At 49.2% G+C, this 14,154-nt stretch overlaps 5 protein-coding genes across 5 annotated transcripts; all 5 read left to right on the top strand.

The window, feature by feature from the left end:
* The first annotated feature begins 508 nt into the window (after window positions 1-508).
* On the top strand, window positions 509-1,437 carry LOC135110470 (acanthoscurrin-2-like). Its single transcript, XM_064022828.1, has 2 exons — window positions 509-632; window positions 760-1,437. Exons 1-2 carry the CDS (start codon window positions 630-632, stop codon window positions 1,213-1,215), a joined length of 459 nt encoding a protein of 152 aa, XP_063878898.1. The 5' UTR covers window positions 509-629; the 3' UTR covers window positions 1,216-1,437.
* Window positions 1,438-3,150: 1,713 nt separating this feature from the next.
* On the top strand, window positions 3,151-4,098 carry LOC135110471 (uncharacterized). The gene is made up of 2 exons (XM_064022829.1): window positions 3,151-3,284; window positions 3,418-4,098. The coding sequence occupies exons 1-2, from the start codon at window positions 3,282-3,284 to the stop codon at window positions 3,874-3,876; spliced, it is 462 nt and encodes a 153-aa protein (XP_063878899.1). The 5' UTR covers window positions 3,151-3,281; the 3' UTR covers window positions 3,877-4,098.
* Window positions 4,099-6,312: 2,214 nt separating this feature from the next.
* LOC135110472 (uncharacterized) lies at window positions 6,313-7,175 on the top strand. Its single transcript, XM_064022830.1, has 2 exons — window positions 6,313-6,371; window positions 6,496-7,175. Exons 1-2 carry the CDS (start codon window positions 6,369-6,371, stop codon window positions 6,949-6,951), a joined length of 459 nt encoding a protein of 152 aa, XP_063878900.1. The 5' UTR covers window positions 6,313-6,368; the 3' UTR covers window positions 6,952-7,175.
* Window positions 7,176-8,877: 1,702 nt separating this feature from the next.
* LOC135110768 (ctenidin-3-like) lies at window positions 8,878-9,867 on the top strand. The gene is made up of 2 exons (XM_064023373.1): window positions 8,878-9,060; window positions 9,185-9,867. The coding sequence occupies exons 1-2, from the start codon at window positions 9,058-9,060 to the stop codon at window positions 9,641-9,643; spliced, it is 462 nt and encodes a 153-aa protein (XP_063879443.1). The 5' UTR covers window positions 8,878-9,057; the 3' UTR covers window positions 9,644-9,867.
* A 3,068-nt stretch (window positions 9,868-12,935) lies between these two features.
* On the top strand, window positions 12,936-13,943 carry LOC135110696 (acanthoscurrin-2-like). The gene is made up of 2 exons (XM_064023323.1): window positions 12,936-13,047; window positions 13,140-13,943. Exons 1-2 carry the CDS (start codon window positions 13,045-13,047, stop codon window positions 13,812-13,814), a joined length of 678 nt encoding a protein of 225 aa, XP_063879393.1. The 5' UTR covers window positions 12,936-13,044; the 3' UTR covers window positions 13,815-13,943.
* The last annotated feature ends 211 nt before the right edge of the window (window positions 13,944-14,154 follow it).

Genomic DNA, 14,154 nt, shown 5'->3' on the forward strand with positions numbered 1-14,154 from the left:
ATACTCACTATTAACTGATATGAATTTTTCTAAGTTAACACATTTCTTCTACTTTTCATGATTTGAAATTCTGTAGTTTAGAGAGAAGCTTTTCTATCACAAAAAATTGTTTGTGCTTTTGTGCAGGGCCAGCCTTTGGAAAAAAAAAAAAACAGAAAAAAGTTTTGAATTCAAAATTTTATCTGAAAATAGAAACAGGTTCCTAACTTAAAAGTGAAACATGTATGTATTTTGAGTTCATAATCTTTTGTGTTTATCTGGACGGTTTGTACACACTGAAATTGAAATTTAAACAGATTTCACCTTAAAAAAAAAAAAAACTTACTAAGTAAAAAAAAAAAAAAAAGGAAAATAAAAAAAAGATAGCTGGAATAAGAAAGAAAGTTGAAGGGAATGCAGTAAACTCTACACGGAAGAAGGGTTTTAGTCAAAAAAAATTTGAGGGGGGCAAATAATGTACTCCTTATGTGCTATGTAATGGCCATCCTTCCCTCTCCCCCTTCCCCACTGCAGTGACACGACAACCTGCACTGAAGGCCGCCAGAGCCGCCTGCTGCTTGGCAGGTATATATGGCGCCGCCAGCCCAGGGAGGCAAGTCACTTTGGCGACTCAGTCAGCAGTGAGCAGCATGGTAAGCACTCTTTCCTCCTTGCTTGGCCAGAAGTCTGCTGCTGCTGCTGCTGTACTTGCTGGGGCGGAGGTTGCCTCGCTCCGCGCTCACTTCTCCTGCCACCTCTCACCCCTTCCTCCTTCCACAGACAGTCCTCCCAGTCGCCCTCGGCTTCAGCCTCATGCTGGCCTCTTGCAGCGCCGGCATCATCTACGGCGGCCACGGCGGCGGCGGACATGTCGGCGGAGTCTCCACCAGGGTGGTTGTGTCTGGCGGACATGGAGGCGGCGGCGGCGGCGGCGGCGGCGGCTACGGTGGTGGCGGATTCGGTGGTGGATTCATTGGCGGAGGTGGCGGAGGCGGCTACGGTGGTGGATTCGGTGGTGGATTCGGTGGTGGACTCGGCGGTGGATTCGGCGGCGGCTATGGCGGCGGCTATGGCGGCGGCGGTCTTGGTGGAGGACGCATTGGTGGAGTCACGAGGGTGGTTCATGTCTCCGGAGGCTACGGCGGCGGCGGCATTGGCGGTGGCTTCATCGGTGGCCACGGCGGCGGCGGCGGCGGCGGCGGCGGCGGCGGAGGATATTACGGCTACGGCAAATAAGACTCCCAGGCTCCTTCAGCGACAACACACTCGTGTCTTGAAAGACCTCGACCACCTGTACATAACACACTGCTCCTCCTCCTCCTCCTCAGACTGGCACGCCACACCTGCACCACCTGAGCGCCGCGCCCACGCGTGGTGGCGGGGACCAGGTGTGCGTCCAAAACTTACGCCGGAGAAACTACGCTGTTGGTAAAACTACAATAAAATACTTGCAACTTCCACCTCATGTTTTCCTGCGCTTGGCGTTACCTCATCTCCACCGTACGCTTAGCACTGGCGGCACAGACACCACGTGTCCACCACAACGCAGCATGTCACTCACCTGAAGATTAGGTCTATGTTATCTGCAATGTACTATCACACATACACATCAAGTAAAACTTCCGGCAGCATCGGAGATATTATTAGTGAACCCGACTTCCTGAGGCGCTAGAGTACCTCCAGTCAAGTGCCCCAATCCGATGTCTGAAGTCAGAACAGGTTAACGCACAGTAAAATACTCTCGGAAATGTGGACATGGTCCATAAATACCAATAAGAGCACTCCAGGTGAGGTACAGGTAGAGACACCATTATAACAGAAGAACTCACACCAGTGTGTGTGGCGTGGGTGTACTGTAATGATGGTACGTGAAAGAGGGCCGTGTGTAGGGCGAGGTAACACTTTAGTTGAAGCATCTGTGGGAGGCGGGACGTGAAGGCACAGGCAATGCTTCACCTTGGGGGTTCATCTGACGCAGGCTGAGGCGGCCCTGGGGAGTGCAATTTGCTTGTCATTATAGAATACTGAAGGGTGGCAGAAAAACGCCATTCCAATTCAAACATCTGCCGTGGCCTGCGGTGGTGAAGGCAGAAGCACTGTTTCAATACACACACCTGCCGTGGCCTGCGCTGGTGAAGCCAGGCACTGTTTCAATACACACACCTGCCGTGGCCTGCGACCTGCCGTGGCCTGCGCTGGTGAAGACAGAGGCACTGTTTCAATACACACACCTGCCGTGGCCTGCGCTGGTGAAGACAGAGGCACTGTTTCAATACACACACCTGCCGTGGCCTGCGCTGGTGAAGACAGGCACTGTTTCAATACACACACCTGCCGTGGCCTGCGCTGGTGAAGACAGAGGCACTGTTTCACTTGTTTAGAAGGCCCAATCACTGAGCTTCTCCCACTCAGTAACTGAACACTGCAGCCTGAGGGCACATATGGGAGACCTAATTCAGTCCACCACGTGCATCATACTTGACAGGCGAGACCAGAACTCAATGTTTCCACATCAGTCCACCTGACGCCCAATCAGTCCCGTCATACCGTGCCAATGACAGGTGTGAAGCGTCTTGTAGCTACTTAACGCGAATATGCGATGATTTACAACGAATCCCTTCCCCCACCACCCGAACAGCACCATGCCCTTATAAATATGGTGCAGTAATTTACCACAGCTTTACTTCGTGGTACCGCGTCGAGGTACCAGAAGTCAGCGTGCGTAGATGTGTCCCTGTGGGCTGCAGGACGCCACAGTCCTGCAAACACTCACTCATACAGGCTGATGATGGCGATTAGGATAACTCTTCTGTCTCCATTACCATAATTGCATTGTTGTGGTTATTTTATTATTATTATTATTATTATTATTATTATTATTATTATTATTATTATTATTATTATTATTATTAGCATTGTTGTCATTTTTCGCATCCTTATCATTATTATTAGAGTCACCAGTAACATCCACGCACCAACACTAAATATGATATATAAAAAAGGTTAAAACAAATGTAATCACCTCAAAAGAAAAAAAAAGAAAAAAAAAACCTGAGAATGTTGAACAGAGTGCAGTATATTCTACACGGAAAAATTTTAGTCAAAAAGAATTTGAGGGGGGCAAATAATGTACTCCTTGTGTGCTATGTAATGGCCATCCTTCCCTCTCCCCCTTCCCCACTGCAGTGACGCGACAACCTGCACTGAAGGCCGCCAGAGCCGCCTGCTGCTTGGCAGGTATATATGGCGCCGCCAGCCCAGGGAGGCAAGTCACTTTGGCGACTCAGTCAGCAGTGAGCAGCATGGTAAGCACTCTTTCCTCCTTGCTTGGCCAGCAGTCTGCTGCTGCTGCTGCTGCTGCTGTGCTTGCAGGGGTGGAGGTTGCCTCACTCCGCGCTCTCTCCTCCTGTCACCTCTCACCCCTTCCTCCTTCCACAGACAGTCCTCCCAGTCGCCCTCGGCGTCAGCCTCCTGCTGGCCTCCTGCAGCGCCGGCATCATCTACGGCGGGCACGGCGGCGGCGGACATGTCGGCGGAGTCTCCACCAGGGTGGTTGTGTCTGGCGGACACGGAGGCGGCGGCGGCGGCGGCGGCGGCGGCTACGGTGGTGGCGGATTCGGTGGTGGATTCATTGGCGGCGGTGGCGGCGGCGGCTACGGAGGTGGATTCGGTGGTGGATTCGGTGGTGGACTCGGCGGCGGATTCGGCGGCGGCTATGGCGGCGGCTATGGCGGCGGCGGTCTTGGTGGAGGACGCATTGGTGGAGTCACGAGGGTGGTTCACGTCTCTGGAGGCTACGGCGGCGGCGGCATTGGCGGTGGCTTCATCGGCGGCCACGGCGGCGGCGGCGGCGGCGGCGGCGGCGGCGGAGGAGGATATTACGGCTACGGCAAATAAAACTCCCAGGCTCCTTCAGCGACAACGCACTCGTGTCTTGAAAGACCTCGACCACCTGTACATAACACACTGCTCCTCCTCCTCCTCCTCAGACAGGCACGTCACACCTGCACCACCTGAGCGCCGCGCCCACGCGTGGTGGCGGGGACCAGGTGTGCGTCCAAAACTTACGCCGGAGAAACTACGCTGTTGGTAAAACTACAATAAAATACTTGCAACTTCCACCTCATGTTTTCCTGCGCTCGGCGAGAACCCATCTCAACCATATCTAGCACTGGCGGCACGGAGAAACACACACACACACACACACACAGATAGACAGATAGACAGATAAACAGACACATACACGCACACACGCGCACAGACAGATAGATAGATAGATAAATAAACGCACAGACACACACACACACACACACACACACACACACACACACACACATACACACACACACACAGATAGACAGATAGAAAGATAAAGAGACACATACACGCGTACAAATAGATAGATAGATAGATAGATAAACAGACGCAAAGACACACACACACACACACACACACACACACACCCACACACACACCCACACACACACACACACACACACACACACACACACACACACTATTTAACACACTTCACATGTGTAGGGGGATTCCGATCAAACTGGTCCTCTAAACAGGGTGGAATCAAAAGCAATTCGTCTTATCAACTTTCCTCAAACTGTCTGTCTTCGGCCTCTGTCTCATCGCCGCAGTGTTGCATCTCTTGCTATCTTCTGCCAATATTTCTACGCTAACTGCTCTTCTAATCTTGTTAACTGCATGTCTCAACTTCTGTCGTGGTTTCGCTGTACAAGATTATCTACTTTGTCTCACCCCTCTTCTGTCTAACTCTGTAATGCAATCGCTGAACAGTATTCTCAATTATTTGTTAATTTTTTTATGATAAATTCTTGAACTTTTTGCCTGCTTCAGCATTTCCTCCTTCCTATGACTTAAACTCTTTCAAGAGGTTGATCTGAAGGCACTTATCCTTAAATTTGAATGACTCTTATTTTTTTTTTTTTTTTTGTGGGGTACTGGCACGTCATTAGGATTATTGTTTTGTTTTGTTCTTTTGTTGTTCCAGGTCCGCGTCCTTCTTACATAAAAAAAAAAAAAAATCTGTTCTGATCACAGGAGCGGTTCGTAGATAATAACTAGACAAAATTTAACCACATTTGATTTGTAAACAAAATTTGGAAAGTAAAAAACGCACCTTTTTATTGATATAAATGATTCATAATTAAAGTTTTCTTCCACTTTTTATGATTTAAAATTACATAGTTTAAAGATATTTTTTTTTTAAATAACATTTTTTTTGTTCAGGTCTGGACTTTACAAAGCAAAAGGAAAATTTTTACCTCAAAATTTTATCTGATAATAACAATATCTTCCTTAATTAAAGGGGACCTATCGTACGGATGTTAGATATTCTTTTCTGTTCATAGGGACCGTGCATATCTAACTTCAATCATATTTTATTTTCAAACGATGTTTAGAAAGTAAGAAGACAAACACACATACACACATTTACTGATTTATATAAATCTATCAGTATTTTTCTTCTGATTTTCATGATTTGAAATTCTGTAATTAAGAGGAAAACATTTTAATCGGAATTTTTTCTGCTCCAGACCTTAAAAAAAAAAAAAAATAGAAAAAAAATAACAATCAAAATTTTATCTAATAATAGATGTATATATATATTGCTTACTTAAAGTGACATATTGTGCGTATTTTGAATATTCTTTCGGGTTCATAGGAAAAGTCTATAAATAATAATATTTAATTTTAATCACATTTCACCTTTAAACTGAGTAAAGAAAATAAAAATACTCACTATTAACTGATATGAATTTTTCTAAGTTAACACATTTCTTCTACTTTTCATGATTTGAAATTCTGTAGTTTAGAGAGAAGCTTTTCTATCACAAAAATTGTTTGTGCTTTTGTGCAGGGCCAGCCTTTGGAAAAAAAAAAAAAAAACAGAAAGTTTTGAATTCAAAATTTTATCTGAAAATAGAAACAGGTTCCTAACTTAAAAGTGAAACATGTATGTATTTTGAATTAATAATCTTTTGTGTTTATATGGACGGTTTGTACACACTGAAATTGAAATTTAAACAGATTTCACCTTAAAAAAAAAAAAACTTAGTAAGTAAAAAAAAAAAGGAAAAAAAAAAAAGATAGCTGGAATAAAAAAGAACGTTGAAGGGAATGCAGTAAACTCTACACGGAAGAAGGGTTTTAGTCAAAAAGAATTTGAGGGGGGCAAATAATGTACTCCTTATGTGCTATGTAATGGCCATCCTTCCCTCTCCCCCTTCCCCACTGCAGTGACACGACAACCTGCACTGAAGGCCGCCAGAGCCGCCTGCTGCTTGGCAGGTATATATGGCGCCGCCAGCCCAGGGAGGCAAGTCACTTTGGCGACTCAGTCAGCAGTGAGCAGCATGGTAAGCACTCTTCCCTCCTTGCTTGGCCAGCACTCTGATGCTGCTGCTGTGTTTGCAGGGACGGAGGTTGCCTCGCTCCGCGCTCTTTCCTCCTGCCACCTCTCACCCCTTCCTCCTTCCACAGACAGTCCTCCCAATCGCCCTCGGCGTCAGCCTCCTGCTGGCCTTCTGCAGCGCCGGCATCATCTACGGCGGCCACGGCGGCGGCGGACATGTCGGCGGAGTCTCCACCAGGGTGGTTGTGTCTGGCGGACATGGAGGCGGCGGCGGCTTCGGCGGAGGCTACGGTGGTGGCGGATTCGGTGGTGGATTCATTGGCGGAGGTGGCGGCGGCGGCTACGGAGGTGGATTCGGTGGTGGATTCGGTGGTGGACTCGGCGGCGGATTCGGCGGCGGCTATGGCGGCGGCTATGGCGGCGGCGGTCTTGGTGGAGGACGCATTGGTGGAGTCACGAGGGTGGTTCATGTCTCCGGAGGCTACGGCGGCGGCGGCGGCATTGGCGGTGGCTTCATCGGCGGCCACGGCGGCGGCGGCGGCGGCGGCGGCGGCGGAGGAGGATATTACGGCTACGGCAAATAAGACTCCCAGGTTCCTTCAGCGACAACACACTCGTGTCTTGAAAGACCTCGACCACCTGTACATAACACACTGCTCCTCCTCCTCCTCCTCAGACAGGCACGTCACACCTGCACCACCTGAGCGCCGCGCCCACGCGTGGTGGCGGGGACCAGGTGTGCGTCCAAAACTTACGCCGGAGAAACTACGCTGTTGGTAAAACTACAATAAAATACTTGCAACTTCCACCTCATGTTTTCCTGCGCTTGGCGTTATCCCATCTCCAGCGTACGCTTAGCACTGGCGGCACAGACACCACGTGTCCACCACAACGCAGCATGTCACTCTCCTGAAGATTAGGTCTATGCTATCTGCAATGTACTATCACACATACACATCAAGTAAAACTTCCGGCAGCATCGGAGATATTATTAGTGAATCCGACTTCCTGAGGCGCTAGAGTACCTCCGGTCAAGTGCCCCAATGCGATGTCTGATGTCAAAACAGGTTAACGCACAGTAAAATACTCTCGGAAATGTGGACATGGTCCATAAATACCAATAAGAGCACTCCAGGTGAGGTACAGGTAGAGACACCATTATAACAGAAGAACCCACACCAGTGTGTGTGGCGTGGGTGTACTGTAATGATGGTACGTGAAAGAGGGCCGTGTGTAGGGCACAGGTAATGCTTCACCTTGGGGGTTCATCTGACGCAGGCTGAGGCGGCCCTGGGGAGTGCAATTTGCTTGTCATTATAGAATACTGCAGGGCGGCAGAAAAACGCCATTCCAATTCAAACATCTGCCGTGGCCTGCGGTGGTGAAGCCAGGTACTGTTTCAATACACACACCTGCCGTGGCCTGCGCTGGTGAAGACAGAGGCACTGTTTCAATACACACACCTGCCGTGGCCTGCGCTGGTGAAGACAGAGACACTGTTTCAATACACACACCTGCCGTGGCCTGCGCTGGTGAAGACAGAGGCACTGTTTCAATACACACACCTGCCGTGGCCTGCGCTGGTGAAGACAGAGGCACTGTTTCAATACACACACCTGCCGTGGCCTGCGCTGGTGAAGACAGAGGCACTGTTTCAATACACACACCTGCCGTGGCCTGCGCTGGTGAAGACAGAGGCACTGTTTCAATACACACACCTGCCGTGGCCTGCGCTGGTGAAGACAGAGGCACTGTTTCACTTGTTTAGAAGGCCCAATCACTGAGCTTCTCCCACTCATTAACTGAACACTGCAGCCTGAGGGCACATTTGGGAGACCTAAATCAGTCTACCACGTGCACCATACTTGACAGGCGAGACCAGAACTCAGTGTTTCCACATCAGTCCACCTGACGCCCAATCAGTCCCGTCATACCGTGCCAATGACAGGTGTGAAGCGTCTTGTAGCTACTTAACGCGAATATGTGATGATTTACAACGAATCCCTTCCCCCACGACCCGAACAGCACCATGCCCTTACAAATATGGTGCAGTAATTTACCACAGCTTTACTTCGTGGTACCGCGTCGAGGTACCAGAAGTCAGCGTGCGTAGATGTGGCCCTGTGGGCTGCAGGACGCCACAGTCCTGCAAACACTCACTCATACAGGCTGATGATGACGATTAGGATAACTCTTCTGTCTCCATTACCATAATTGCATTGTTGTGGTTATTTTACTATTATCATTATTATCATTATTATTATTATTATTATTATTATTATTATTATTATTATTATTAGCATTGTTGTCATTTTTTGCATTGTTATCATTATTATTAGAGTCACCAGTAACATCCACGCACCGACACCCAATATAATATATAAAAAAGGTTAAAACAAATGTAATCACCTCAAAAGAAAAAAAAAGAGAAAAAAAAAAACTGAGAATGTTGAACAGAGTGCAGTATATTCTACACGGAAAAATTTTAGTGAAAAAGAATTTGAGGGGGCAAATAATGTACTCCTTATGTGCTATGTAATGGCCATCCTTCCCTCTCCCCCTTCCCCACTGCAGTGACACGACAACCTGCACTGAAGGCCGCCAGAGCCGCCTGCTGCTTGGCAGGTATATATGGCGCCGCCAGCCCAGGGAGGCAAGTCACTTTGGCGACTCAGTCAGCAGTGAGCAGCATGGTAAGCACTCTTCCCTCCTTGCTTGGCCAGCACTCTGATGCTGCTGCTGTGTTTGCAGGGGCGGAGGTTGCCTCGCTCCGCGCTCTCTCCTCCTGCCACCTCTCACCCCTTCCTCCTTCCACAGACAGTCCTCCCAATCGCCCTCGGCGTCAGCCTCCTGCTGGCCTCCTGCAGCGCCGGCATCATCTACGGCGGGCACGGCGGCGGCGGACATGTCGGAGGAGTCTCCACCAGGGTGGTTGTGTCTGGCGGACACGGAGGCGGCGGCGGCGGCGGCGGCGGCGGCGGAGGTTACGGTGGTGGCGGATTCGGTGGTGGATTCATTGGCGGCGGTGGCGGCGGCGGCTACGGTGGTGGATTCGGTGGTGGACTCGGCGGCGGATTCGGCGGCGGCTATGGCGGCGGCTATGGCGGCGGCGGTCTTGGTGGAGGACGCATTGGTGGAGTCACGAGGGTGGTTCACGTCTCTGGAGGCTACGGCGGCGGTGGCATTGGCGGTGGCTTCGTCGGCGGCCACGGCGGCGGCGGCGGCGGCGGCGGCGGAGGCGGCGGCGGAGGAGGATACTACGGCTACGGCAAATAAGACTCCCAGGCTCCTTCAGCGACAACGCACTCGTGTCTTGAAAGACCTCGACCACCTGTACATAACACACTGTTCCTCCTCCTCCTCCTCAGACAGGCACGTCACACCTGCACCACCTGAGCGCCGCGCTCATGTGTGGTGTCGGGGACCAGGTGTGCGTCCAAAACTTACGCCGGAGAAACTACGCTGTTGGTAAAACTACAATAAAATACTTGCAACTTCCACCTCATGTTTTCCTGCGCTCGACGTGACCCCATGTACACGGGACGGCCTGCACGTAGAGTCACGGCACACTGTGCATGTGCGAGCAGTCTTGCCTTGTGATTGGTGCGAGAAGTTTTGCTTCGTGATTGATCGCCACCTTCTCATTAGCTAACCTAACCTAACTTAACCTAACCTAACTAACCTGATCTAACTTAACTAACATAACCTAACATAGCCGAAATAATGTGTTTTAATAAGTAAGAGACATTATCCAGTAATTTGGTACAGGGTAGTTAGGTTAAGTTAAGGTTAGGTTAGGTTAGGTTAGCTGATGAGAAGGTGGCGGCCAATCACGAGGGGAGACTGTTCGCACATGCGCAGTGTTTGCGGGAACTTTCCTGCGTCCAGGCCCTCCGCTTAGCCCTACGCTTAGCACTGGGGGCATGGAGACGCGCGCGCGCGCACACACACACACACACACACACACACACACACACACACACACACACACACACACACACACACACTTGTAAATATAGGTACGGTAACACAATACACCTGTCTTTGTCACATTCACCCGTGTTACACCAGCAGCGTCCCGTTTTCTATCATGACACTTCTCTTCATGATTTTGCGTATGACTGATGAACAAGCAATGACTATGTTTCTTCACCTTCATACCTATCTGTGAGTAAGTGTGGATTTACCGTCTTGCCATTTGACGTGAAGTCTATCTATCTAACTATTTATCTATTTATATATGTGTATGTGTGTATGCATGAATGTTTGTATGTATGGATGCATGCATGTATGTACCAACCTATTTATGTTAGTTTACCATCTCATTCCACAGCCCTCACTCTCCTTCCCATCCCTCTTCCTCTCACTCAAGTGTTCCTCCCCCCTCACTCTTACGTTCCCCCTAATGAAGTAAGCACAAAGGAGCCTCAGGACTTGAAGAGGGTCCCGGAGGTGTGCAGGGAGAGAAACTACACCATGGGAAGTGCACCGAAGTACTGAAGAGATACTTAAAGCACATATATACAATTCATGACAGAGAGAGAGAGAGAGAGAGAGAGAGAGAGAGAGAGAGAGAGAGAGAGAGAGAGAGAGAGAGAGAGAGAGAGAGAGATTTAGTTTGGTTAGGTTTGGTTTGGTTAGGTTAGGTTACGTTTGGTTATATCATATGATTTCTGGCTTATAGGAGGAAAATAAAGAAAGAATACAAATCAAGGAATAAATACAGACAAACAGTAATGAGATATAACAGCGTAAGTCACATCACAGAAAGAAACGATCAACATTACATTACGCATCACAGTGAACTTTTTTTTATTAGATTTTTGTTCCCCATGGCCGCTGTCCCTCCTACATAAGAAAAAAAAAAAAAAACTCAATCCCCTGTCATGCCATGGAGGGATGGTAACTAAACTAACATAACCTCACCGTCCCTATAGAGCAGTATCAGTGGCGGCTGCTCTATCACACACAGGTTTTATCAGACATTTTTTTACGCGGGGAACACTGGACGGAAAAAAACGCTCTTTGCATCACCTGTGTTTTATCAATAACCGACCTAATTATTGTCTCAGGTGTTCTCCTTGGGTTCCTCCCGCTTGGCTCTCGTGAGAATGAGGTGAGCAACTGACAACTGTAATCATTATAATATTGACCTCAAATCTTCCGCAGGTCAAGGTGGGGAGGTGCGAGGAGAATGCTAGAGAATGCTGGCACTGAGAGGAGGGAAGGGGAGGAGACGGGAGGAGGGACTGGTAAGAGGAGGAGGAATAGTGAGGGAGAGAGGAAGGAGAATAGACGAAGGAGGGGGATTAATAAAGGTGATGAAGGCAGGAAATGAAGGAAAAAAGGGAGACGGAGGGGGTTTATTGAGGGAGATTAGGTAGGGAGATGAAGAAGGGGAGAGAGGGATGGGAATGAATGAGAGACGAAGGAGGGGGAATAATAAAGGGAATGAAGGCAGGAAATGAAAAAAAGAAGGGAGACGGATGATATTTATGAGAGAGAGAGAGAGAGAGAGAGAGAGAGAGAGAGAGAGAGAGAGAGAGAGAGAGAGAGAGAGAGAGGTGGGGTGGAGAGGGGGATGAAGAAAGAAGGGGAAAAGTACGAGGGATTAAAATACAAGTAAATGAGTGAAGTTCGTACCCAAAAGAATCGCAACTCCTAAATCTCCTAAATTAATATGATTCAGCATATCTGACACTACACAGCTATTCAGTCAAGACTACTGGGGCAGTGTGGGCTCGTTGTGGTGCCGTGACCCAATTAACCAATCAACGCTCATCTAAGCAAATATCAAACATCAATAGCAATAACGAGCATTACCAGAAATTTCGATCAATTAACAAAGTATGGGTGCGTAGTAGAGAGAGAGAGAGAGAGAGAGAGAGAGAGAATAGGTATAATAGCAAAAGGTTATAAAGGAAAAGTGTAAAGAGCAGAAGAAAGAAAAGCAGGGATAGTCTTGGCGGGGAGAGGAGAGAATAAGGAGGCTCTGCGGGAAGGGAAAACGAAGGAAGGATAAGGAAGGAAAGAAAATGAAGATGAAGAAAAAACGGGAAGAATGGGAAACGGAAACATTTTTTTTTTTAGTTAATTTCACTTGAAGAAAAAAAAAAACGCAAATTACAAGATGGGAATTTGAGAGGCTCATTTCCTCAAGTGTTAATTCAGAGAATGTTGGATGGACTGACGGAGGGGTGAGGTGTGTGAGTGTTTGAGGGGACGATGGAAGGGCGGTGGCGGGAGTGGTGAGGAGGGTGACTGTGGGAGCAGCGGAGGGGAGTTAATGATTGAGAGGCTGACTAAGGGGTGACGGAGGAGACAGATAGGTAAATCGCCCAATACTTACGTTGAAAAATGACGAAAGGAAAAAAAATATACAAGATTTACGAAAGCGGCCGCTAAAGCAACACCAACAAAGTAAACCCAAACAGGGCAGGTCATAAGGCGTATCCCCTCCACTCCACACTGATGCTGGATACAACTACAGACACTTTCGTTTTTCCTCCTTCGCAAAAAAGAAATCTTATAGTGACTCAACATAGCTGGCCTGGCCCCTTTTCATCGGTGCTGGGGCGGCATCTGACCCCGTGGCGCGGCCTGCAAGCTCAACTATAAATGCGAGCACTGCCTACAGACAGCAGATCAGTCTGACTTGCAGCTCAGCAGATAGCATCATGGTAAGTCCTCTCACCCTCCCTCCTCCTCAGCCTGCTGCGGCGCCTCCTGCACTCTGGCGTGCCATTCCTCTCACACGTCTCTCCTTCCCCAGAACGCCCTGGTGGTCGCACTCTCTCTCGCCCTGCTGGCCTCCTGCAACGCAGGGGGCTTGGTATCTAACAGGTACGGATCCGGCGGCTCCAGCTTCCTCAATCTTGGCTCCGGCGGTTTTGGAACCGGCGGCTCCAGAGTCGTCAGCCTGGGCTCTGGCGGCTACGGCTCCGGTGGCGTTACCTTCGCTTCTGGCAACTCCGGCTATGGCGGCTTCGGAAATGGCGGCGTCAGGGTGATTTCCGGAGGTTCCGGCTTCAGAACTGGAGGTTTTGGCAACGGCGGCTACGGAAATGGCGGCGTCAGTGTAATCTCTGGCGGTCTTGGCAACGGCGGTTACGGAAATGGCGGCGTCAGAGTAATCTCTGGCGGTCTTGGCAACGGCGGCTACGGAAATGGCGGCGTCAGAGTAATCTCCGGCGGTCTTGGCAACGGTGGCTACGGAAATGGCGGTGTCAGAGTAATCTCTGGCGGTCTTGGAAACGGCGGCTACGGAAATGGCGGCGTCAGTGTGGTTTCCGGCGGTTCCATCTTGGGAGCTGGCGGTTTTGGCAACGGCGGCTACGGAACTGGCGGCGTCAGAGTAATCTCTGGCGGTCTTGGCAACGGCGGCTACGGATCACGTGGCACCACCGTCATCCGCAGCAACTTCCTGGGCAACAGGTATGGGTACTAAGGCGCTGCGGCGAAAGAAACGACAACCGGCACCTGCCCCAGCAGCACGCCACGCCTGTACCCCACAGGCAATACAACGAGTCGAGTTCAGTGTATTTATGATAAAAATTAATGAAACATCTTAAGTAATGATAAGCTTATTTCTGATCCTTAAGTGAATACGCACACACACACACACACACACACACACACACACACACACACACACACACACACACACACACACAATAAATAGCATAATACTAAATATGACAGGAGCAGCAACTAAACAAAACGAAACAACAACGTCACAACCTCAATTACCAACAACTCCCCTACACTCCATCCCTCCAATCCTCTTT

Source organism: Scylla paramamosain, chromosome 20, assembly GCF_035594125.1.
Source record: "Scylla paramamosain isolate STU-SP2022 chromosome 20, ASM3559412v1, whole genome shotgun sequence".
Lineage (NCBI taxonomy): Eukaryota > Metazoa > Arthropoda > Malacostraca > Decapoda > Portunidae > Scylla > Scylla paramamosain.